This window comes from Podarcis bocagei (genome assembly GCF_964188305.1).
Source record: "Podarcis bocagei genome assembly, chromosome: 10".
Classification (NCBI taxonomy): domain Eukaryota; kingdom Metazoa; phylum Chordata; class Lepidosauria; order Squamata; family Lacertidae; genus Podarcis; species Podarcis bocagei.
Genome location: NC_138135.1, coordinates 1,305,362 through 1,331,774, shown reverse-complemented (window position 1 = coordinate 1,331,774; position 26,413 = coordinate 1,305,362). Strand labels below are relative to the sequence as shown.

Here is a 26,413-nt window from a genome sequence, read left to right as displayed (position 1 = left end):
TGCTTTTCTGAGCCTCTTGGCTGTTGTGCAGGGACGGGGCCTGTGTCCACGGTCCTTGTCCTGGCCTGAGTCAGGCTGGGGTGGGGAGCTGGGATTTGGGGGGAGTCGTTTACCTGCCCCCCCCCGTTCCTGGTTTGAACAGCACCAAGACCTAAAACACGGAGGGATCTAAGCTCGTGGGGTGGGGGAGGGGAGGATGTTGCTATGCAAACCTTGTAGGAGGGACGGGACCCACTTTGCAGCTGGATCTCCGGGATCAGCCCCTCCCCCGCTCTCCTGAGCCACTAAAGGAAAAGGGGAGGGGGGAAACCTTCCTCTCCCCCCCTCAATTCTTTCCCTCCCCTCCCGGCACAGCCTCCTCTCACCCCGCCCCCACAACCCCAATTCCCGCCCCCCATACGTTGCACCCCTTCCTCCTCCTCTTCCTCCTCCTCCTCCAATCCGGCTCTTCTGTTACAGGAATGGGGGGGGGTGAGCCCCCTCCCACCCTGCCTGCTTCTCCCGGAAGTGGAGCTTCCACTCCGGATTGCTGCTCTGCCCCGTAGCTCTAGGGGGGCGCTTTCGGAAAGGGGAGGGAGGAGGCAGCGGACCCCCCCCCCCGTGGATGTTGCAGGAAAGGAGAGGAGAATCGGGAGCGAGGACAAAGAGGTAAAGGGGTCCCGGGGGGGGAAGAGGGGAGAAAGGACCCAGAGACCCCTATAACTCCCCAAGCGCCTTCCGTGGGGACTGGATCCCTGCGCGCGTGCTGCGAAGGGAGCTTTCCGCGCAGGGCGGACCCCTCGCCCCGTTTCCCAGGCTCCGCGCGTCCCATGAAAGGGTTAAGGGGCGCGAGAGACGCCTGGATAGAGACCCCCCCAGTCCCTCCCTTGCTCCTGTTCGGGGGGGGGCTAGGATGGAGAGATGGGGCGCGCAGGGCGAGGTGTCAGTCGCGCTAGAGTGCAGGGGAAACTGCGGGAGAGAGGGAGGGGGAAGGGAAGAGGAGCACTGGGGGGGGGGGGAGAGATAGGAAGACCAGTCCTGGGGGGGGGCGTCTCAATCGTGGCTTCCTTGGGCAATCTTCGAAGGGGCCGCCTTGGCTTCTCCCTTCCGCCCAGGAATGCCCCCCCCTTCAAGGCGACCAGAGAGGGATCCCTGGAAAGTGGGGGTCCTGTCCTCCCACCCTTCCTTCCTGCAAGCTCCATCCTCTTCCCACCCCATAAGTCCCTGCCCTGTCCAGACACAGCACTTCTGCCCAGTCCAACCATTGGTCCCCTGGAGAGGAGAGGAAATCCCCAGAGGAAGAGGGGAGGGGGGAGGCCTTCTCAGAAGCGGCTCTTGGTTTCCGCAATCCCACCCAGGAAGGAGCCAGAAACCTTTTCCTCTCTCTCAGGCTTCCATCTTTATTGTCTTTTCCACTGAGGACGAGGATAATGTACACCTGTCCTCAGAAACAGGGGTGCAGAGTCCATGGAATGGAAGTTACACCTCAAAACATTTCTGTTCCTCTTATTCTTTCTAGGCAATGTCAGAGTGACTGACAAGCTGAGATACAATCCTTCATCATCCGATGACAGCGACTGCATGAATCTTCCCAGTCAAAGGACCCATTTTCATGATAGACAGTGCCTGTGGCTGGAGGCTCTACACACCGGGTTTGCCTGTGCAGGCCAAAGACTGCCAGTATTAGCACAGGTGAGGTGTGTGTCATTCCCAAATTTACAGACTGTATGTGAATGAGAGTTTGTGGGTGGGATTATAATTTACGGCAACCCTGTGATTTTCTCTGCCCATAACATTTCGTAAGCTAATATTGCAGTAAAAATTCCAAAATAACTACAAAAAATCACAAGATAATAATAATAGTACAGTGGTACCTCGGGTTAAGAACTGAATTCGTTCTGCAGGTCCATTCTTAATCTGAAACTGTTCTTCACCTGAAGCACCACTTTAGCTAATGGGGCCACCACGCCGCTGGAGCACGATTTCTGTCCTCATCCTGAAGCAAAGTTCTTAACTAAAGGTACTATTTCTGGGTTAGTAGAGTCTGTAACCTGAAGCTCCTGTAACCTGAGGTACCACTCTAGACGTTATAGTATTAGTATTTTCCCCCAGCCGCTCAGGGCAGCTTACAGTACATATAGGTAAAGGTAAAGGGACCCCTGACCATTAGGTCCAGCCGTGGCCAACTCTGGGGTTGCGGCGCTCATCTCGCTTTATTGGCCAAGGGAGCTGGCGTACAACTTCCGGGTCATGTGGCCAGCAGGACTAAGCCGCTTCTGGCAAACCAGAGCAGCGCACGGAAACGCCGTTTCCCTTCCCGCCAGAGCGGTACCTACCGTATTTTTTGCTCTATAAGACACACCTAGTTTGGGGGGGAGGAATCCAAGAAAAAAAAATTTTTTGAATCCCAGAAGCCAGAACAGCAAGAGGAATCTGGCTTCTGGGATACTGTGTGGCTGTTCTGGCTTCTGGGATAACAGCGCCTAGGGCAGCAGGATGAAGGCTCCCCCTGCCTAGAAGAGGCTAAGGCAGAAGCCAGGACAGGCGCTGCGCAGTCCTCCCTCTTTGCGCAGCCGAAGACTGATAAGCATAACAGGACCCCAAAATAGCAAAAATGTAACTCACAGTAAAACCCTGACTTAGCAAACCAAAACAGCACTCAAGTAAGAAACAGACAAGCAGAGTAGAGTAATATCAGAATAGGAAGTGGGAGCAGGCGCATTTCAATACTGTAATTTATATATAATTCAAGGTCAGAGTAACCCTGGGACTAGATAACAAGCCTCCAGGTGGACGTGCCCCCTCTGCCCTTCACGTTCCTCTTCCGCACGGGCAGAATCTGCCTTCTGGACTGTGGGATTCACGGTTGTTCTCCTCCTCTCCATCCACCAGGGCTTGACTTCAGGTGCAGCAGAATCCCCCAGCCCCCCAAGGATTTGAGACCCATCAGCTATCCTCACCTGCTTTAGCCGGCCGGTTGAAGCCGTTGCTTGAACCCCTGTTGCATGCTGACAGCTTCTGGAAGCCACAGGTGAGAGCTGAGTGCAGGGTGGGGAACAAGGGTGGAAAAATGACCCCAGGAGGTGCAGGACATGTCCCCCACCAAAGGAACTACTGCTCCCCAACACCCCATGACATCTAGATTCAGGTAGGTAGCCGTGTTGGTCTGACACAGTTGAAATAAAAAATTAAAAAATAGTCCAGTAGCACCTTAGAGACCAGCTAATTTTGTTCTAGGTATAAGCTTTGGTGTGCATGCACTTCTTCAGATACACTGACACAGATGTCACCAGACCCTTGTATATCGTGGGAGGGTGGGGTGGGGTTTTTCTCAGAAGGGTACTCCTACTACCATCTCCCACTACCCTTCACTATATGAAGAAGTGCGCAAGCACATGAAGTGTGCAAGCACTTGGTCGCTAAGTGCTGTTGCTGTTGTTGTTGTTTTATAGTCGATTAGTCGTGTCCGCCTCTTCGTGACCCCCTGGACCAGAGCACGCCAGGCACTCCTGTCTTCCACTGCCTCCCTCATGTTGGTAGCTTCGAGAACACTGTCCCACCATCTCGTCCTCTGTCGTCCCCTTCTCCTTGTGCCCTCCATCTTTCCCAACATCAGGGTCTTTTCCAGGGAGTCTTCTCTTCTCATGAGGTGGCCAAAGTCTTGGAGCCTTAGCTTCAGGATCTGTCCTTCCAGTGAGCACTCAGGGCTGATTTCCTTCAGAATAGAGAGGTTTGATCTTCTTGCAGTCCATGGGACTCTCAAGAGTCTCCTCCAGCACCACAATTCAAAAGCATCCATTCTTTGGCGATCAGCCTTCTTTATGGTCCAGCTCCCACTTCCATACATCACTACTGGGAAAACAATAGCTTTAACTATACGGACCTTTGTTGGCAAGGTAATGTCTCTGCTTTTTAAGACGATGTCTAGGTTTGTCATTGCTTTTCTCCCAAGACCCTAAGTTGCTACTGGACTATTTTTGTTCATTTTTTACTTCAACTGTGTCAGACCAATATATCGACCTCCCATTAAGTACAGTTATCTCCTTGCCTTGAATATCCTGCTTTTCAGTGCCAGATTAGGATAGTCCTCTGTCAGAAGACAAGCACAGGATCAGGCAGCACATCATCATTATAAAGAACCATTGGGGTGGGTGTTTCTGCCTGGGATTCCCATCTGCTTTTCTTCTGCTTCTCCTGCTCTCTCCATGCAATGTGAGGCATTTAGACAGAGGTCCATCTCCAAGAACAGCAGCTTCCCTGAGCACCCATTCAGCTGACCCCAAGCACCAAGCCTTGACACTAGTTCTCTGAATGACCCAGACCACAGTCCCTGGAAGAGATGAAGGCCTGGGTCTCCCAAAATGGTCCATATGGACCTCCTGAGGTCAGTGGGACTGTGCAGGTGATTCATGAAGATCTAGAGGTGGAAATGGGGGCAACCACTTGATTTGAAAGGCAGTCCCACAGGACAACAGTATTCCAAGATCATGCTGTGTTATTAAAGATGATTTAGGGTTATGAAAGGTTGCTGATGCATTACTATCATTCGACATCATACCGTTTTCATTTCCTAAAAAATTGGGAACATGGGGAGGACATGGGAGAATGTAGGAGATGTTGAAATAAGAGAAGGTGCTAATGGCAGTTGATGTGTCCTTTCCCCCTGTGTTCTTTTTCCTGAAACCCAAACAGGATTTCCTTTCTGCCCACTCTGAGAAAGGTGATGGAGAATACAGAATTGCAGGGGACAGGGCACCTTTTGTTTCATTAGGTATAGCCATTAAAATGTGTGAAATGTGGAGTATGCTTCACTGAATGAGCACACATAGTTCACATCAACGAACACAAAAAGTAAAGAATACATTTAAAGGTATGGAGTGTGGAAAGAGCTTCTGTTTCAATGCAAAACTTAGAACACACCAGCGGACTCACAGAGAGAGAAAACGTTTTACGTGTAGGGAGTGTGGGAAGAACTTCAGTCAGAGTGGAAACCTTAAATTGCACAAACGGACTCACACAGGGGAGAAACCATTTAAATGTATGGAGTGTGGAAAGAGCTTCAGTTACGATGCGAGCTTTAGATCACATCAACGGACTCACACAGGGGAGAAACCATTTAAATGCATGGAGTGTGGAAAGAGATTCAGTCAGAGTGGACACCTTAGACAACATCAACGGACTCACACAGGGGAGAAACCATTTAAATGTGTGCAGTGTGGGAAGTGCTTCAGTTTCAGTGCAAGCCTTAGATCACATCAACGGAATCACACAGGGGAGAAACCATATGACTGTATGGAGTGCGGAAAAGTCTTCAGTCAGAGTGGAGACCTTAGACGACATCAACTGACTCACACAGGAGAGAAAGCATTTGAATGCATGGAGTGCGGAAAAGTCTTCAGTCAGAGTGGACACCTCAAAATACATCAACGGACACACACAGGGGAGAAAGCATTTGAATGCATGGAGTGCGGAAAAGTCTTCAGTCAGAGTGAAAACCTCAAAATACATCAATGGACTCACACAGGGGAGAAACCATTTAAATGCATGGAGTGTGGAAAGAGCTTTCGTCATAGTGGAAGCCTTAGACAACATGAACGGACTCACACAGGGGAGAAACCATATAGATGCACTGAGTGTGGAAAGAGCTTTAGTGTTAGTGGAAGCCTTAGAGAACATCAACGGATTCACACAGGAGAGAAACCATTTAAATGCATGGAGTGTGGAAAGGACTTCAGTAAAGGTTCACACCTTAGATCACATCAACAGACTCACACAGGGGAGAAACCATTTCAATGTATGGAGTGTGAAAAGACTTTTAGTGATAATGGAAAACTTAGAAGACATCAACGGACTCACACAGGGGAGAAACCATATAAATGCATGGTGTGTGGAAAGAGCTTTAGTGATAGTGGAAGCCTTAGACAACATCAACGGACTCACACAGGTGAGAAACCATTTAAATGTATGGAATGCGGAAAGAGCTTCAGTTTCAATTCAAACCTTAGACAACATCAACTGACTCACACAGGGGAGAAACCATTTAAATGCATGGAGTGTGAAAAGGACTTCAGTCAGAGTGGACACCTTAGAAATCATCAACGGACTCACACGGGGGAGAAACCATTTAAATGCACGGAGTGTGGAAAAGACTTCAGTCAGAGTGGACACCTTAGAAATCATCAACGGACTCACACAGGGGAGAAACCATTTAAATGCATGGAGTGTGGAAATAGCTTTAGTGATAGTGGAAGCCTTAGAGAACATCAACGGACTCACACAGGGGAGAAACCATTTAAATGTATGGAGTGTGGCAAGGACTTCAGTCGGAGTACACACCTTAGACAACATCAACGGACTCACACAGGGGAGAAACCATATAAATGTATCAAGTGTGGAAAGAGCTTTAGTGATAGTGGAAACCTTAGAAGACATCAACGGACTCACACAGGGGAGAAACCTTTTTAAATTTATGAAGTGTGGAAAGAGCTTCAGTTATAGTGGAAACCTGAGAAGACATCAACATGCTCACATCGGTAAGAAACAGTTTAAATGTATGGAGTGTGGAAAGAGCTTTAGTTGTAATGGAAAACTTAGAACACATCAACGGACTCAGACGGGAGAAACCATTTAAAGGTATGGACTGTGGAAGGAGCTTCAGTCAGAGTGGAACCCTTGATTTATGTCAGCAAACTCACACAAACGACAAACCATATAAATATCAGGAAAGTAGATAGAGGTTCACTCTTAGTGGAAGTTCAAAATCAACAGATTTATGGACAGGAAGAACTTTAACAGTTGACACCCTTCAAACCATCACAAACTCAAAGAGGAGAAGCAGTTTATATGAAAAGACTGCAAAAAGTGCTTTATTTATAATGGAGTATTTAAGGAACATCTAGGACTCTCACATGGGAGAACCCATGTAGATGTATGGAGTGTGGGACGTATTCCTCTCAGAGTCCACTCTGAGCAATGAACTCAGCGGGAAATCATTTCTAAAAGCATGAAGTATATGTTAAGTTCTGGTGTTTGTATATAAAACATTATAATAATGAAATAACGAAGGCAGCATCTCACAATGGTGAGTATGATTTTAGATGAAAGTACCTTTGGTTTTTGCACCAAACTCTCTCACCCCCCCCCCACCGCATGATCTCCAAGCACTGCTTCTTCACCAGAACTTCATCACTGCCTCCTGCCCTGCGCGTTCTGAAGAAAACTTGAAATACTGAAATTGAATGGGAGATTTCCCCCCAAGCCTAATTTCAAGAGGGGGAAGGAGGGGCTGTAGGTACCAGGGAAATCTCCTTGTGGGGGCATCTTCACTCATGAACCCCATGGGGCAACCCCAGAGCTCCTGCTCATTCTGGGGCTTGGGGAAGATAATATTTTTCCATAGTCCCAGAAGTTTTGCTTCAATCATGCTACTCGGGAGTTTTCCTACCAGAGGACCACAGTGCTGTGGCTGCTGTTGTTGTCATGGACTGGATGGTGAGGGGGGGGGGGAGGCACCAGTTGGGGGACCCACAAGGGAAGAAGGCTCAGATCCTGGGGACTTGTGGTGGGATGAGCAGAAAGAAGGAGAAAAGGGAGCAGAACGGGAGGGGAGGTGTTGCAAGCTGAGCAGGAAACAGGGTTTGGTGAGCGGGAAGAGGCTGGGGCAGAGAGCAGTTCAGACTCAGAGGGAAGAGAGGAGGGGGCCAGGAGACCCATAGGAGGCCGGCTGCTGAAGCATCCAGGGAAACCCCCCCCTCCTGCTGCGACGAGCACATGCCTTTGAGTCTGGCGGTTAGAACTCTTAGAATGTGGGGATCCCATTTTTCAACCAAAGCAAAAACCCGCTAGCCTTTTCCCAGGTCTTTCCTGACCTGAGAGTCGTTCGTCTTCTCTACAAAGCCCTTCTCCCTCCCTTTACTTACCATGGGGTCCCAGCAACCTTTTCTGCCTCTTACACGCTAGGGAAAAGAGTCCCTTTCCATTGGACGCCTGGCAGCCCAGTGCCAAATCCGGCTGCTCCAGAGAGAACGGAAAGGAACTGGAAACGCCCTTGCGCTCTGACGCGCACCAGTCACTTCCTTCCGGATCTTGGTGCTGCCGGTGCAGCTGCATTTACGAGAAAAAGAGAAATTGGAAACCGAGCCCAAGTCCCTTGCTATCCAAAGTGGCCACTTGGACCAGCCTTGGGGCATCTTCCTTGGGAAAAAGGAAAAGTTTCAGATCTCAGGTTCACCGACAAGGAATGAGAGCTTTGATTGGCGTTCTCCCCTTGCAGTTCATTGCCTCTCTAATTGCAGAACCCCAAGTCTCCCATTCTCCCCTCCCCCTCCTAGCTACCTCTTGCCAGGAAGGCTGGGAGTGAAGACCGTCAGCAAAAGAGACAGCAAAGGATGAGAATCTGGGTTGCTGGGTGTTTCAGAGAATCCCGCCCACAATCTTCTCCATTCCTAGACTCACGTCCGCATGCGCTGCTCCTGGCCACCCCAGGGTCTTTTACTAGATTAATTTATGGCCGGCCTGGGGCTGAAAATAATCTACCAAAAAACTAAATTACTGACAAAAGGCCTCACAATGGAAGGGAAAAAAGAACTTCAAGAAAAAACAGGCCCGGAAATTAAAAATAAGGTTAAATACCTAAGGATCTGGATTTAAAAAAAACCCTTTAAATTTATATTAGGATAATTCTAGTAAAGTATGGAAAGAAATTTTTAAAAATATGGAAACCTGGACCAAACTCCATCTCTCACTCTGGGGAAGAGTCTCCGTTGTGAAAATGAATATCCTCCCCAAAATGATTTTCTCTTTCCAAACAATATCCATTTTAGGAGGAATGAATTGTTTTAAGGAGTGGAAAAGGGGAATATCTATATTTATATGGAGTGCAAAGAAACCGAGAATTAAACACCAGTCATTAACAGATCAAAAGGAGAGAGGAGGTTTTGCATTGCCAAATTTGGAATTCTACCATGCGGCGGCAGGATTGGTTTGGATAAAAGACTGGATTACACTAAAAGATACGGACCTATTAGACTTGGAAGGCCACGAGAATCGGTCTGGATGGCACGCTTCTTTAATGTACGGAAAAGTGAAGGTCCACAGGGGATTTTTGAGCCATGTGAAATAAAATCTGGAATAAATATATAGGACTACTTGAGCCAAAAATACCCTTGTGGACATCACCAAGAGAAGCCATATACTCATGTTAGAATAGTTACAACTAGCAAAACTGACGGGAAGAGTTAGAGGAGTATTGAACCAGAAAATACTTGGAGAAGGGAGAATATTTAAGGATTATATAAGATCATATTGTACCAACCGCACCATATTAGCAGAACTTGAGTGATACTTGTAAACACAACAAATACTGTTTGTGGAGTAGACGGGAACAATATTAAAGAATATAAAACTGTGCGAAAGAAACAACGGCAGTATAAACAGCACAATGAGAATGATTGGAAGACTCGTTTTGTCAGAAGTCTTTTTTATTTAATTAGGAAGATTAAGTTTTTTCATGCACATAAAACTGCTTTTTCTTCTTTGTTTTTCTGTATTTTCTTCTTTCCTTTTTTCTTCATTGTTTTTTCTTAATTGTCTTTTTTGCAGTATGAGATTGTAAATTCTTTTTTTATGTGTGCAGTTTAAATCAATAAAGATTATTTCAAAGAATAAATCAATTTGTGGCCGGCCTGGTCAAGCGTTGCTTCCTCTGGTTAGCCCCCCTGGAACTCCAGTTCTTTCCAGACCCTGGGGTCACTAGAGGACTGGTGGCTCCTCCTGGCAAATGGCCTGGTGCGCGCTGGATCACCAGTCCTTCCTTGCCCCCAGAATCGGGCAACCGAAGGTCCCATCTGGGGTGCCATCTGTTGTAAACAAAAGCTGCCCTTCTTCCCTTATGGGGGACACAAGAGCCCTTTATAGAGTCCCTTGTAGCTTCTCCATCGGTAAGAGAAAACAACAGACACTAACCAGAGAATACTGAGAAGCAAAGTAGCTAGTAAGCCTGATCTCTATTGATCTGTTGCAACAGGGTGCTCCCCTCACACGCAGAAAAGGAGGAGGACCCAGAACAAAGGTGTGCCTGCCTTTATATAGACATTTTAAATTCCCTGCCCTGGAGCTCAAGACCACCCCTCCATACATCATACATACATCACAGAAGGGGTGTAACCCAAGACCACCCCCCACAAACATCATACCTACATCACAGAAAAGGTGGTCTACAACAGAAATGTGAATGTTGTCATTTTTCCTGTCTGCCAGGTTATCTGGTAATGCCTTATCTGATTCCCTTTCCTGGTAGCCTGGCCATTCCTTTGAGATTTCCCAATTCCTGAGACAATGGGAAGGTTCCCTCACCTGCTCCCTCCTTGCAGAGTAAACATTTGGTCAGTTTGGGAGTCAAAATGGTTTCAGGACGGTCTTCCTGAGCTACTCCAGACATGTGGTCGACATATCTATTTATGTGCTTTCTTGGTACATTTATGAACATTTATTATATATATAATATATATAATATTATATTATTACATGATTCATTCAGTCCAGCCTTTCACATGACGAATTCTGCATTTACTTTAAATAAGCAGGGGGACAATATACTGTCCTCCTTTCCCAATTTTGTTGTTCCATATCCAGTTCAAACTGTAGCTTCTTGTCCAACATGGAGATTTCTCAGGAGACAGATGAGGTGATCAGGCATTCCCATTTCTTTAAGAACTCACCATAGGTTGTTGTGGTCGACACAGTCAAAGGATTTTGTATAGTCAATGAAGCAGAAGTAAATGTTTTCTAGCTTTCCCCATAATCCAGCGCATGTTTCCAATTTGGTCTCTGCTTCCTCTGTCCCTTCGAAATCCAGCTTGCACTTCTGGGAGTTCTCGGTCCACATACTGCTTAAGCCTGCCTTGTAGCATTTTAAGCATAACCTTGCTAGCGTGTGAAATGAGCGCAATTGTGTGGTAGGTGGTGTGGGATGTGAAACACAAGAGCAGTCAATTACAACATTCCTAGAGTGTACATGTTTACACATGGGGAGGGATGTTTGTCCAGCCAGCAGGTAAACTTCCTGTTTCCTTCTGGGCTGGGACAGACTTCCTCTGCATGTGACTGGAGGTGGACGTGGCCTCACCTGTGCAGGTAATGCTAAAAGCACAGGGCAGGGCAGCCATCTCTCTCTTCCATCTCTCTTCCTTCTTTCTTTCACCACATGCATCGAAGAAGCAACATCTACTGAGTGAAAGATGCCCTCTTGGCTCCCAGCCAAGAGAGGACAAAGGGACTATCTTCCTATAAGATAGACTCCAAATGTATATTACTTCATGAAGCTTAAGTCTGCCTTCTGGGATGTGATTGTGAACAGAATGTGAGTAAACTCTTTTTATACTTTTGTAAAAGACTGTGTCGTCTCTTCTATTTTATGAGGGTATAAGGGGAAATAGAATAGTTATTATAGAGGCTTAAGCGAGCCTGAGCAAACGCTGCCATTGCAAACTTAAAATAAAGGGGAATGTTTTACTCTGCTGATATTGGAAACTTGTTAACACAAGTTGGATAAGGATATAATCAGATAATATATGCTCTCCTGCATCCCTGAACATTCCCACAGGTGGAGCATTCTTTTGCCCTTCTTTGGGATGGGGATTCATGTGTGGCAGGAACCCCCCCCCCCAATCATTCAGTTTGTACAAACACGACACACAGACACACTCACACAGGACATACATGACACTTCTGTTATAAATTCACACAAAATCAGCCGTACATTGGATCTGCACCGTTCAACTTTTATTTCACACCATGAGGGAAGGACTATCAAAGGGGGGAGACTTGACACAAGGCAGCCAACATGTCCGCAGTGAGCCCTACCCAGTTGGCATGCCAACCTTGATGGTCCTAGACTCACAAAGGACCTGCAAGTGGAAGTGGATTCAGTACGGACTGAAACACAGGGCAGTGACCAGCCCTTCCCTCCGGGGGCAGGAAACAGTGAACTCCCCTTTGTACTCAGGAATGTAATCCTGGGGAGGAGAAAGAAGGAACCGGACAGGTGACAAGACCCTCAGGCTACCACCACAACTCCTCCTCCTTCAGAGAAGTCACACTTCTCTGAAGTCTCTCAGCCCCACTCACCTCACAGAGTGTTTGTTGTGGGGGAGGAAGGGAAAGGAGAATGTTAGCCGCTTTGAGACTCCTGATAAAGCGGGATATCAAATCCAAACTCCTCTTCTTCTTCTCCCTGAACCCCTCCTCTGTGTGATGTGTCAATGATGTAGTCATGATGTAATCATGATGTAGTCTTGGGGGTGTAGCATGGGGGATTAGCAGCTAATAAAAGTTGGGGTCTTCCTTTGTTGGGGGCTTCCATCTTGTTCCACCTGGGGGCAGGTGGGAGTCCTGTGGAGACAGTCTTCAATCAAGACCAAGCCGACTGGCTGCTCTTTTGCTCTCCTCTTCCTGGCTGGTCTCCTTGTTTCTGGTCCAAGGGATCCCTCAGATTTTGGAATCCGCTTCTGGCTCCAATTGTATCGGCTGCTTCTCTGAGCCTCTTGGCTGTTGTGCAGGGACGGGGCCTGTGTCCACGGTCCTTGTCCTGGCCTTAGTCAGAGGCTGGGGTGGGGAGCTGGGATTTGGGGGGAGTCGTTTAGCTGCCCCCCTCCATTCCTGGTTTGAACAGCACCAAGACCTAAAACACGGAGCGATCTAAGCTCGTGGGGTGGGGGAGGGGAGGATGTTGCACTTGTGGGGGGGACCCCACTTTGCAGCCGGATCTCCGGGATCAGCCCCTCCCCCGCTCTCCTGATCCAGAAGGAAGACGAGAGGGGGAAAACCTTCCTCTCCCCCCCCTCAATTCTTTCCCTCCCCTCCCGGCACCTCCTCCTCCTCTCACCCCGCCCCCACAACCCCAGATCCCGCCCCCAAACATCCCGCCCCCAAACGTCCCACCCCTTCCTCCTCCTCCTCCAATCCGGCCCTTCTGTCCCAGGAATGGGGGGGGGGTGAGCCCCCTCCCACCCTGCCTTCTTCTCCAGGACGTGGAGCTTCCACTCCGGATTGCTGCTCTGCCCCGTAGATCTAGGGGGGGGGGCGGCTTTCGATGCTGCAGGAAAGGAAAGGAGAATCGGGAGCGAGAACAAAGAGGTAAAGGGGTCACGGGGGGGGGGAGAAAAGGACCCAGAGACCCCAAGCGCCTTCCGTGGGGCCTGGATCCCGGCACGCGTGCTGCGAAGGGGGCTTTCCTCGCAGGGGGGGGGGACGTGGGGCGCCCACCCACGGGAACTCCCTGGCCCCGTTTCCCCCTCGCAGACATCCCTGGGGCGCGGAGAGAAGCCAGGATAGAGACCCCCTTGTCCCCTCCCCTGCTCCCGTTGGGGGGGGGGCAATAGGGACGGAGAGATGGGTCGCGCCTGGCGAGGGGTGAGCCAAGGCGGCGTCAAGGTGCAGGGGAGACCCCGGGATGGGGGGGGCAGGGCCGGGGGGGAGGGGCAGCATTCCCGGGGCAGGGAAGGGCAGCACTTGGGGGGGGGAGATAGGAAGACCAGTCTTGGGGGGGGGGCGTCTCAATCGTGGCTTCCTTGGGGACTCTCCGGAGGGGCCGCCTTGCCTTCTCTCTCCCGCCCAGCAATCAACCCCCCCCCTCAAGGCGACCAGAGAGGGATCCCTGGAAAGTGGGGGTTCTGTCTCCCCACCCCTTCCTTCCTGCAAGCTCCATCCTCTTCGCACCCCATAAGTCGCTGCCCTGTCCAGACTCAGCGCTTCTGCCCAGTCCAACCATTGGTCCCCTGAAGAGGAGAGGAAATCCCCAGAGGAAGAGGGGAGGGGGGAGGCCTTCTCAGAAGCGGCTCTTGGTTTCCGCAATCCCACCCAGGAAGCAGCCAGAAACCTTTTCCTCTCTCTCAGGCTTCCATCTTTAAGTGTCTTTTCCACTGAGAATGAGGATAATGTACACCTGTCATCAGAAACAGGGGTGCAGAGTCCATGGAATGGCTCTCAGGGCTGATAGAGAAGTTGCACCTCAAAAGCATTTCTGTTCCTCTTATTCTTTGTAGGCAATGTCAGAGTGACTGACAAGCTGAGATACAACCCATCATCATCCGATGACAGTGACTGCATGAATCTTCCTAGTCAAAGGACCCATTTTCATGATAGACAGTGCCTGTGGCTGGAGGCTCTACACACCAGGTGTGCCTGTGGAGGCCAGAGACTGCCAGTATTAGCACAGGTGAGGTGTGTGACCTCCCCCCCCCCCGAATTACAGACTGTATGTGAATGAGAGTTTGTGGGTGGGATTATATTTTACAGCAACCCTGTGATTTTCTCCACCCATAATATTGCGTAAGCTGATATTGCAGTACGAATTCCAAATTAACTACAAAAAATCACATGATAATAATAATAATAGTACAGTGGTCCTTCGGGTTAAGAACTGAATTTGTTCTGCTGGTCCGTTCTTAACCTGAAACTGTTCTTAACCTGAAGCACCACTTTAGCTAATGGGGCCTCCTGCGATTTCTGTTCTCATCCTGAAGCAAAGTTCTTAAAAAAAGATACTATTTCTGGGTTAGCAGAGTCTGTAACCTGAAGCGTCTGTAACACGAGGTACCACTGTAGAAGTTATAGTATTCGTCTTTTCCCCCAGCCACTCTGGGCAGCTTAGAGTACATATAGGTAAAGGTATAGGGACCCCTGACCATTAGGTCCAGTCGTGGCCGACTTTGGGGTTACAGCGCTCATCTCGCTTTATTGGACGAGGGAGCCAGTGTGCAGCTGGTCATGTGGCCAGCATGACTGAGCTGCTTCTGGCAAACCAGAGCAGCGCACGGAAATGCCGTTTACCTTCCCGACAGTACAATACATATGCAAGACAGTAAAACATCAAACATTACAAACCTCCTGATACAGCTGTCTTCTAAATGTCAGATGTTTCCTTGTTTCCTTGCCCTTGGAAGGGAGGGCATTCCATGGGGCAGGAGGCCCTCTGCCTGGTTCCCTGAAACTTCACTTCTAACAGCAAGGGAACCAGCAGAAGACCCTCAGAGGCGGACCTCCCTGTCCGGACCGAGTGATGGGGGTGAAGATGCTCCTTCAGGTCCACAGGGCCAAGGCAGGGGTCAAAACAGCACTCAAGTAAGAAACAGACAAACAGAGTAGAGTAATATCAGACTAGGAAGTGGGAGCAGGCTCATTTCAATACTGTAATTTATATATAATTCAATGTCAGAGTAACCCTGGGACTAGATAACAAGCCTCCAGCTGGACGTGCCCCATCTGTCCTTCACTTTCCTCTTCCCCACAGGCAGAATCTGCCTTCTGGACTGTGGGATTCACGGTTGTTCTCTCCATCTACCAGGGCTTGACTTCAGGTGCAGCAGAATTCCCCAGCCCCCCAAGGATTTGAGACCCATCAGCTTTCCTCACCTGGTTTAGCCGGCCGGTTGAAGCCGTTGCTTGAACCCCTGTTGCATGCTGACAGCTTCTGGAAGCCACAGGTGAGAGCTGAGTGCAGGGTGGGGACCAAGGGTGGAAAAATGACCCCAGGAGGTGCAGGACATGTCCCCCACCAAAGGAACTACTGCTCCCCGACACCCCATGACATCTAGATTCAGGTAGGTAGCCGTATTGGTCTGATGCAGTTGAAATAAAAAAATAAAAAATAGTTCAGTAGCACCTTAGAAAACAACTATGATTGTTCTAGATAAAAGCTTTTGTGTGCATGCACACTTCTTCAGTTATACTGACACAGATGTCACCAGAGCCTTGTATATCGTGGGAGGGTGGGGTGGGGTTTTTCTCAGAAGGGTATTCCTACTACCATCTCCTACTACCCTTCACTATATGAAGAAGTGTGCATGCACACAAAAGGTTATACCTAGAACAAACTTAGTTGGTCCCTAAGTTGCTGTTGTTGTTTTTTAGTTGATTAGTCGTGTCCGCCTCTTCGTGACCCCATGGACCAGAGCATGCCAGGCACTCCTGTCTTCCACTGCCTCCCGCAGTTTGGTCAAACTCATGCTGGTAGTTTCGAGAACACTGTCCAACCATCTCGTCCTCTGTCGTCCCCTTCTCCTTGTGCCCTCCATCTTCCCAACATTAGGATCTTTTCCAGGGGGTCTTCTCTTCTCTTGAGGTGGCCAAATTATTGGAGTCTCAGCTTCAGGATCTGTCCTTCCAGTGAGCACTCAGGGCTCATTTCCTTCAGAATGGATAGGTTTCATCTTCTTGCAGTCCATGGGACTCTCAAGAGTTTCCTCCAGTGCCAGAATTCAAAAGCATCAATTCTTTGCCGATCAGCCTTCTTTATGGTCCAGCTCTCACTTCCATACATCACTACTGGGAAAACCATAGCTTGAACTATAAGGACCTTTCTTGGCAAGGTGATGTCTCTGCTTTTTAAGATGCTGTCTAGGTTTGTCATTACTTTTCTCCCAAGACCCAAAGTTGCTACTGGACTATTTTTGTTAATTTTTTTACTTCAACTGTGTCAGACCAATATGTCTACCTACCATTAAGTACAGTTATCTCCTCGCCTTGAATATCCTGCTTTTCAGCGCCAGATTAGGATAGTCCTCTGTCAGAAGACAAGCACAGGATCAGGCAGCACATCATCATTATAAAGAACCATTGGGTGGGTGTTTCCGTCTGGGATTCCCATTTGCCAGCTGCTCTCCTTCTGCTTCTCCTGCTCTCTCCATGCAATGTGAAGCATGTAGAGGGAGGTCCATCTCCAAGAACAGGAGCTTCCCTGAGCACCCATTCAGCTGACCCCAAGCACCAAGCCTTGTCACTAGTTCTCTGCCTGACCCAGACCACAGTCCCTGGAAGAGATGAAGGCCTGGGTCTCACAAAATAGTCCATATGGACCTCCTGAGGTCAGTGGGACTGTGCAGGTGATTCCTGAAGATCTAGAGGTGGAAATGGGGGCAACCACTTGATTTGAAAGGCAGTCCCACAGGACAACAGTATTCCAAGATCATGCTGTGTTATTAAAGATGATTGAGGATTATGAAAGGTTCCTGATGCATTACTACCATTAGACATCATACCATTTTCAATTCTTAAAAATTGGGAACATGGGTAGGACATGGGAGAATGTAGGAGATGTTGAAATAAGAGAAGGTGCTAATGGCGATTGATGTATCCTTTTTTTGTGTGTGTTCTTTTTCCTGAAGCCCAAACAGGATTTCCTTTCTGCCCACTCTGAAAAAGGGGATGGAGAAGACAGAATTGCAGGGGACAAGGCACCTTTTGTTTCATTAGGAATAGCCATTAAAATGTGTGAAATGTGGAATATGCTTCACTGAATGAGCACACATAGTTCACATCCACGAACACAAAAAGGAAAGAACCCACTTAAAGGTATGGAGTGCAGAAAGAGCTTCTCTTTCAATGCAAAACTTAGAACACACCAGCGGACTCACACAGGGGAAAAACTATATTTATGTACGGAGTGTGGAAAGAGCTTTAATGATAGTGGAAGCCTTAGACAACATCGATGGACTCACACAGGGGAGAAACCGTTTCAGTGTATGGAGTGTGAAAAGAGTTTTAGTAATAGTGGCAGCCTTAGAAGACATCAACAGACTCACACAGGGGTGAAACCATATAAATGTATAGAATGTGGAAAAAGCTTCAGTCAGAATGCAGACCTTAGACAACATCAACGGACTCATACAGGCGAGAAACCATATAAATGTATTGAGTGTGGAAACAGCTTTAGTAATAGTGGAAACCTTAGATCACATCAACGGACTCACACAGGGGAGAAACCATATAAATGTATGGAGTGTGGAAAGAGCTTCGGTAAGAGTGCACACCTTAGAAATCATCATCGGATTCACACAGGGGAGAAACCATATGAATGTATGGAGTGTAGAAAGAGCTTCGGTCAGAGTGGAGAGCTGAGAAGACATCAACTGACTCACACAGGGGAGAAACCATATAAATGTATGGAGTGTGAAAAGAGCTTTAAAGAAAGTGGAAACCTTAGAAGACATCAACGGACTCACACAGGGGAAAAACCATTTAAATGCATGGAGTGTGGAAAGAGCTTCAGTCAGAATGCAGACCTTAGAAATCATCAACGGACTCACACAGGGGAGAAACCATTTAAATGCATGGAGTGTGGAAAGAGCTTCAGTCAGAGTGGAGAGCTGAGAAGACATCAACGGACTCACACAGGGGAGAAACCATATAAATGTATGGAGTGTGGAAAGAGCTTCGGTCGGAGTGCACACCTTAGAAATCATCAACGGATTCACACAGGGGAGAAACCATATGAATGTATGGAGTGTGGAAAGAGCTTCGGTCGGAGTGGAGAGCTTAGATCACATCAACGGACTCACACAGGGGAGAAACCATATAAATGTATGGAGTGTGGAAAGAGCTTTAAAGAAAGTGGAAACCTTAGAAGACATCAACGGACTCACACAGGGGAGAAACCATTTAAATGCATGGAGTGTGGAAAGAGCTTCAGTCAGCGTGCACACCTTAGTAATCATCAACAGACTCACACAGAGGAGAAACCATATAAATGTATAGAGTGTGGAAAGTGTTGGCTATTTGCAGTATGGTAGCGCTGCAGAGAGCTTGCTGGGGAGACCATGCATTAAAAAGGGACTCAAAAATAACTTAAACAAGGTTTTAATTACAAAAACAAAAACTCCTTATACACTAAATACATCAACAAACAAACATGACCCAACCACCACCCCATCCGCCAGGGTAATGGGAGAGCTAGGTGCTGCTCCTTATATACTACACCCAATTGCTGACACAGCTTAATCAATACAACTCAGCAGCACCTGCTATGTTTCTTTTTTTATATATAAGAAATTTTTTATTGGTTTTACAGCATTTTTAAGACAATACAAACATATAAAAAGACATACAAACACGTATAATTTCATAACCTTATTATCATAGACCTTGTTTCTCGGACTCCCCCTTACCTCCCCTTTCTGCATCCCAATGTCCAAATTTTCTCAGCAACTTCTAATGATTCTGTCAAGAATATGTCTTACTAATCTTCCCTTCAATCTATTCTTATATTGCTGTAGCCCTTTCATTCTCAAAGCCTTAACATTTTAGCATTCATCAAGTTTGTAATAGTCCTTAAGATAAATTTTAAATTTCTTCCAGTCCTCTTCCGTCGTCTCTTTCCTCTGGTCTCAGATTCTGCCAGTCATCTCAGCCAATGTCATATAGTCCATCACTTTCATCTGCCACTCTTCCACGGTGGGTAAATCTTGTGTCTTCCAATACTTTGCAATGAGTATCCTTGCTGCTGTCGTAGCATACATAAAGAAAATTCTATCTTTCTTTAACACCAATTGGCCGACAATGCCCAAGAGAAAGGCCTCTGGTTTCTTAGGGAAAGTACATTTAAGTACCTTTTTCATTTCATTATATATCATTTCCCAGAAAGCCTTAATCTTCGGGCACATCCACCAAAGGTGATAAAAGGTACCTTCAGTTTCTTTACATTTCCAACACTTATTGTCAGGCACATGGTATATTTTTGCTAGCTTGACTGGAGTCATGTACCACCTGTAGATCATTTTCATAATATTTTCCTTCAAGGCATTACATGCCGTGAATTTTATACCGGTGTTCCACAACTATTCCCAGTCAGCAAACATGATGTTATGACCAATGTCCTGTGCCCACTTAATCATAGCCGATTTTACTGTTTCATCTTGTGTATTCCATTTCAGCAGCAAATTATACATTCTTGACAAGTTCTTAGTATTGGGTTCTAACAATTCAGTTTCTAATTTTGATTTCTCCACCTGGAAGCCAATTTTCCTATCTTGTTTGTAGACCTCCATTATTTGATAATAATGGAGCCAATCTCGTACTTTGGGTTTCAATTTTTCAAGACTTTGTAATTTCAATTTGTCTCCGTCTTGTTCCAAGATTTCCCAATACTTAGGCCATTCAGCCTCCATATTGAGTTTCTTCAATGCCTTAGCCTCCAAGGGTGACAACCATCTAGGGGTTTTGTTTTCCAACAGATCTTTATATCTTATCCAAACATTAAATAGCGCTTTTCTGACAATGTGATTTTTAAAGGCCCTATGCACTTTAATTTTATCATACCATAAATATGCGTGCCAACCAAATGCATTATTAAAACCTTCTAAATCCAAGATATCTGTGTTCTCGAGGAGCATCCACTCTTTCAGCCAGCAAAACGCTGCTGCTTCATAGTACAGTTTTAAGTCCGGCAGGGCAAATCCCCCTCTTTCTTTTGCATCTGTAAGTACTTTAAATTTTATTCTGGGCTTTTTGCCCTGCCAGACAAATTTTGAAATATCTTTCTGCCACCTCTTGAAACAGTCCATCTTGTCAAGAATCTGCAAAGTTTGAAACAGAAATAGCATTCTAGGCAATACATTCATCTTAATAACTGCAATTCGGCCTAACATTGACAATTTCAAATTTGACCATATTTCTAGATCTTTTTTAATTTCTGACCAGCATTTTTCATAGTTATCTTTATACAAATTCAAATTTTTAGATGTCAAGTGAACCCCTAAGTATTTCACTTTCTTGACCACTGTCAAACCTGTCTCTTCTTGAAATTTCTCCTTCTCCGTGACTGTTAATTTTTTTTCTAGCACTTTAGTCTTTTGTTTATTCAGTTTAAATCCGGCTACCTGGCCAAATTGTTGAATTATCTCCAACACCCTTTTCGTACTAGTGTCTGGCTCTTGTAAGGTCAATACTAAATCATCTGCAAAAGCCCTTAATTTGTAGTGTTTAGCTCCGACCTGTACACCTTTAACCTGCTGGTCATTTCTAATCATATTCAGCAACACCTCCAGAACAGAAATGAAAAGCAATGGGGAAATTGGGCACCCCTGTCGTGTTCCTTTTTCTATCTTCAGTTCCTCAGTTATCACATTATTTACGATCAACTTAGCTTTTTGTTCAGAGTATATCGCACCCATACCGTTCTCAAACCCTTGGCCTAACCCCATCCCATGAAGATTCTTTTTCATAAAACTCCAAGAAATATTGTCGAAGGCTTTCTCCGCGTCCACAAAGATCAGCACTGCTTTAGTGTTTATATTCACCTCTAGTAGTTCCAAGATGTCTATTATGTTCCTTACATTGTCTGATAAGTGCCTTTTTGGGAGAAAGCCTGCTTAGTCCTTATGAATCTTCTCCATCAACATTCTTTTAAATCTTTTTGCCAAAATGTCTGCAAAAATTTTGTAATCCACATTAAGTAGTGATATTGGGCGGTAGTTCTTAAGTTGGGTCTTTTCAGTCTATGTCTTTGGTATGAGTGAAATATACGCTTCTTTCCACGATTCTGGTGCCCTTTTCCCCTCTAGGATCTCATTACAGACTTCCTTTAACGGTTGTATCAACCACTCCTTTAAAGCTTTGTAGTATCTGGAAGTCAATCCGTCTGGTCCTGGAGATTTGCCCAGTTGCATGTTTTGAATGGCACCCTCTATCTCTTGTTCTGTTATTTTCTGATTTAGATCCACCTTGCTTTGATGAGAGATTTTTTGTAATCCATATTTTTTAAGGAATTCATCTATGTCCTTTTCATTCTGTGGTCCATGAGAGTATAATTTTTTAAAATAACTCAGGAAACAGTTTCTAATCTCATTTGGTTTAGTTATGTTCTTTCCATCCACTTCTAGATTTGTAACTGTATTTAATTTCTGCCTTTTCTTCAATTGCCATGCCAAAAGCTTACCACATTTATCTGCAGATTCAAATGTCTTTTGTTTCATTTGCTTTATTTTCCACTCAATCTCTTGATTCATCAATTCCATATATTGTGTTTGATATAACTTAATCTCCCTCAAAATCTCCTGGGACTTTGGTTTTGATCTTAATTTTTTCTCTCCTTCTTTTATCTTTTCCAAAATCTTTTCCTTCTTCTCATTCTGCTTTCTCTTTTTTATTGAATTTTGTTGAATCAAAAATCCTCGCATCACCGCTTTGCTTGCGTCCCAGATCACTCTTTTTTCCACATCGGCCTTTAAGTTTATTTCAAAATAATGCTTTAAAGTTTTTTGGGCCTTCATGTGGATCTCCTCATCTCGAAACAGGGTGTCATTCATCCTCCATCTAAATTGACCAGTTGATATAAGTTTCATTTCCATCTTCACGGCGTTATGGTCGGAGCAGGTTTTGGGGCAGATTTCTATTTTCTTAATCTTTGGAGCCATCCCACTAGTAATCCAGATTTGGTCGATTCTGGTCCAGGTCATCATTGCTTGAGAGAAAAAAGTTCCCTCTCTCTCGAGAGGGTTCCTTGTTCTCCAAATGTCTATTAAGTCCATGTTTTCCGTCATTTCAAAAAAAGTCTTCGGGAGTCTCCCTTCCTTAGAGATTGTCAGTCTTTGTGCCTTGTCCATATTTGTAGAAACCACGCCATTCATATCTCCCATAATTATTACATTGTAATCCAGATAATCCATCAGAGTTTCATGGAGCTTCTTAAAAAATTCCGCCTTGCCTTCATTTGGTGCATAAACTCCAACTATTAAAATTTTTTCTCCATGTGCTTGTATTTCAACTGCCAGGTATCTTCCTTGTTCATCCTTAAACATCATTTTTGAAGCCCATTTCTCTTTTACATAAATCACAACTCCTCTTTTCTTGACTTTGTCCGATGAGATAAATTCTTGTCCTAGTCTTTTATTTATAAGTAATTTCCTGTGTACCCTGGTTACATGAGTTTCTTGTAAACAAATCAAGTCCAATTGTTCTTTTTTCAAAATATGAAATACTTGACGTCTCTTCAAAGGCATATTCAGCCCATTACAATTCCAACTTAGGAATTGCAGGGCCATCTTGTTATTTTTCCGTTACTCCTCCAACCGCTCCAAGTTGTTGCTCCTCCTCTGATGGTGGTGGGTTAAGTCCAAACGATAAGTTCAGAATATCTAGTGCTCTCCTTTGTTCTGCAATTGGATCCACCGTTCCCTTCTGTAGGTCCTCTTGGTTTCTTTCCAAAAACTTCTCTTTATCTTGAATTGTCTTCAGGATGAGAACAGAAATCGCACGGCGGCAGCAGGAGGCCCCATTAGCTAAAGTGGTACCTCAGGTTAAGAACAGTTTCAGGTTAAGAATGGACCTCCAGAATGAATTTTCCTGTGACAATTTGGCTAAGAACCAACTACCCGTGAGTAGGTTAAGTCTGAAGATCGGGGAACTTAAGCAACTTGGCACCGAAGCGGGAAGGTGTAAACAGGAAGTCCGCCTTCCTTTTATGTAAATAGATCAAAGCAAAGGCTGTGAAAGCAAAGAGCCTGAAAACCGCGTTGAAAAAGACTCAAATCCTACATCAATAAAAAGAGAATTCCCTCCCTGTGGTGCGGGGAGAGGGGAGGGAGAAGGGGAAGTATCTTTTGCCCACAAAAGAAGAGAGAAAGGGAACTAAGACCACCACTTAATGCCTGGGAACGGACTGTCAAGGGACATTGAAATTGCCGTATTGGGACGCGCTGTTAAAGGACATTGTAACTTTTTGATAGCTAGCTCTGCAAGAAGGATACTTTGATTCTGAAAAGCCCTACTCGACTTGAAACTGTTGTTCTTTCTGACTAAAGGGGGGGGGGATTTTGAAAGTTGGAATAGTTACTTTATTGTTACAAACTGGAACTGCTATTGTGTCCCCCTAGAGGAACTTTGAAATTGCTACAATTGGCCAGGGAATTTTCCACTCTAAACTGGCGACACCAAAGGTGAATTTTCCACCATAAACAAGTAATCGTGGGACTGACCTTGACTTTTAGATAACGTGTTATGGCAGACTTGACTAAGGAAAAAACATCAAGATCTGGTAAAAGTAGACTGCAGCAGCGTAGACCGTCAGCATCTGGCCTCCCTGCCCCACCAGGGGAAGATCCAGCCCAGGTGGCGTCTAAAGCAGTGTTTCCCAACCGGTGTTCCGCGGCACACTAGTGTGCTGCGAGATGTTGCCTGGTGTGCCGCGAGATGTTGCCTGGAGGGAGGCGGGCGAGTCCAAAAAAGGTTGGGAAACACTGCTCTAACACACGCCAGCCGGGGTCTGCCTCCGCGTTGCATCAGCTTCCTCGCTCTCGGCGCTCTGCTTGCCAGCCTGGTGGCCTCTGCCCCGCCCCGAGACTGGAAGGGAGGGGCGGGGCTTCCACTGCGGCTGCGTCTCTGGCTCTTTCGACTCATTCCTCCTCCGAGTGGGCTTGAAAGAGCGGCCGATGGATGAATCGGCCGGTGACCTTGAAGCCTTGTGCAAAGTAGAGGAGGCGGAGAAGCGACGGCAGGGAGCTTAGGCGCCGCATCCGGCTCATTGCGGGAAGTCAAGATGGCGGCGGGTAAGTGTGGGAAGCAGCTTTTTCCCTCCACCGCCCCCCTCTCACCGGGAATAAAGGGGGCCCCGCTGGGGGGTGACGTTGTAGAACGCAGAGTTCTTATTTTGGGAAGGTTTGAGGGGTTGGACTAAGCGGGTTGGGGGCTGGTCTGGGCTTCCGCTCCCTCCCCTCCCCACGGAGTGTACCTGCAGTGCAAGGAGGCGCTCTGAGCCACTGCTCTGGGAAAGGAAGGAGGGCGAGGCGGCCTGGCCAAGTGCAGGGGAGACCCATAGTGGGGAGCAGGGGGAGGAGGAGGCACCGAGGAATGGAGGTGGGGGAGACTCCCTCGCTTTGCAGAAACTGCAAAAAACGAGGCAGGAATTGGGTTTGTTTTTGTAGCTCAGGACGTGCTTCGCTTCTGGTGTGCCTAAGGCGGCTGCCCCAATTATCCCCTAGCCCGTCTTTCCAGGTGCTGCCCCCCCCTCCACAAAGGGCCATAGAACTGTAGAGTTGGCAGGGGTCCCAAGGGTCATCTAGTCTTAAGTTTCTCTTTCAAAAAGGAAACGTGGGTTAAAGTGGCGGCGACGCCCCCCACTCACTTTCCTGCTCTGGCTTCCCTAACAGTTTTCCGACTTGCGTCACTGGATCCAGCCCCCTTTTCCACAGGTGACACGGGGCTGGAGGGAGGGAAATAGGGCTTTACGTCGCGCACAAAGGCAGCCTCCTAGAAGCGCTCTGGGCCGGCGCCGTTTCGCCGAAGGCGCCGGAGGACCCCCACCCTCAGCTCCTTCAGAAAGGACTGGAGCGGAATAGCCCTTTCTCTTCTTCCCCAACTCTTGTCGTTGGAGGAGTCCCTCAGTCCCTCGCTTTGCTGCCTCCTCCCCCCCCCCCACCCCCAAAGCTTGGAGGTTCCCCGGCAAGGGGGAGGGAAAAAACTTGAAACTTACACTTTCGTGCGTCCCTCCCGGCGTGACGCTGCGCGCTGACGTCACGGGGCTGTAATGGTGGTGTGCCTCGAGATTTTTTTCATCAAACAAGTGTGCCTTTGCCCAAAAAAGGTTGGGAAACACTGGTCTAAAGGAATGGCAGCTGAAGGGGGCTTAGCTACAGCCTTAGATAAAATTTTTGAATCTCTGGAAAAGTTGAGCAAACAAGTGGCTGAAGCGACAACTAAAATTGATCAAAATACTACAAGCATTAATAACCTGGGGCAGAAGGTGAACTCAAATACAGAATCTATTGAGAAACTGCTGCAGGAATCTACTTCGAACCGAAAAATAGCTGAAGAAGCTAAAGAAAAAGCATTGGCTGTGAGGGAAAAGATACCACCGATTTGCAGGCAGCTCGAGGACCATAAGTCTTTGCTGTCTATGATTGAATTGAAAGAAAAACAGACAAATTTAAGGATTAGGGCTGTACCTGAACTTGAGAAGGACAGTTTGACTGACTTTCTTACACAAGAATTTGCAGACTTTTGGAATCTGGACTCAGATAAGTTGGGCTTTAAGATAGTAGGTGCATTCAGACTCGGAAGAGGGGGGAGAAAGAACAGGGTGAGAGACTGTTTGAATACCTGTGGACAAGGTGGAGTGTTTCAGGAGGTGTCAGAGAGATATTTCTAAATTTGTCTGGCAGGGCAAAAAGCCCAGAATAAAATTTAAAATACTAACTGATGCTAAGGAAAGAGGAGGGTTTGCCCTGCCAGACTTAAAATTGTACTTTCTGCTGGCTGAAAGACTGGCTACTTCTTGAGAACACTGACATTTTGGATCTGGAAGGGTTCAATAATGTATTTGGATGACATGCATACTTGTGGTACGACAAGGTCAAAGCTCACAGAGCTTTCAAGAACCATATTGTCAGGAAGGCAGTGTTTAATGTCTGGATAAAATACAAAGATCTTTTGGAAAATAAGACCCCAAGGTGGTTGTCACCAATGGAGGCTAAGGCTCAGAAAAGACTCAACATGGAGGCCAAATGGCCGAAATATTGGGAAATATTAGAAAAAGATGGAGATACTTGGAGAATGCAGAGTTTTGAGAAGCTAAAAGATAAAGTGCGAGACTGGCTACACTATGCTCAGATCAGGGAGGTTTTTAATTTGGACAAAAAAATAGGTTTCCAGGTGGAAAAATCGAAAT

The 26,413-nt window shown here is 46.7% G+C and overlaps 1 protein-coding gene across 1 annotated transcript; it reads left to right on the top strand.

Annotated features, from left to right (window-relative positions):
- The first annotated feature begins 1,883 nt into the window (after positions 1 to 1,883).
- On the top strand, positions 1,884 to 18,549 carry LOC308595708 (uncharacterized protein). The gene is made up of 3 exons (XM_081210357.1): positions 1,884 to 1,999; positions 15,323 to 15,461; positions 17,142 to 18,549. Exon 3 carries the CDS (start codon positions 17,274 to 17,276, stop codon positions 18,543 to 18,545), a length of 1,272 nt encoding a protein of 423 aa, XP_081066483.1. The 5' UTR covers positions 1,884 to 1,999; positions 15,323 to 15,461; positions 17,142 to 17,273; the 3' UTR covers positions 18,546 to 18,549.
- The last annotated feature ends 7,864 nt before the right edge of the window (positions 18,550 to 26,413 follow it).

Bases quoted from the DNA above. Each gene is read 5' to 3' on its own strand.
- LOC308595708 (XM_081210357.1), top strand. From the start codon at position 17,274: ATGAGCACACATAGTTCACATCCACGAACACAAAAAGGAAAGAACCCA.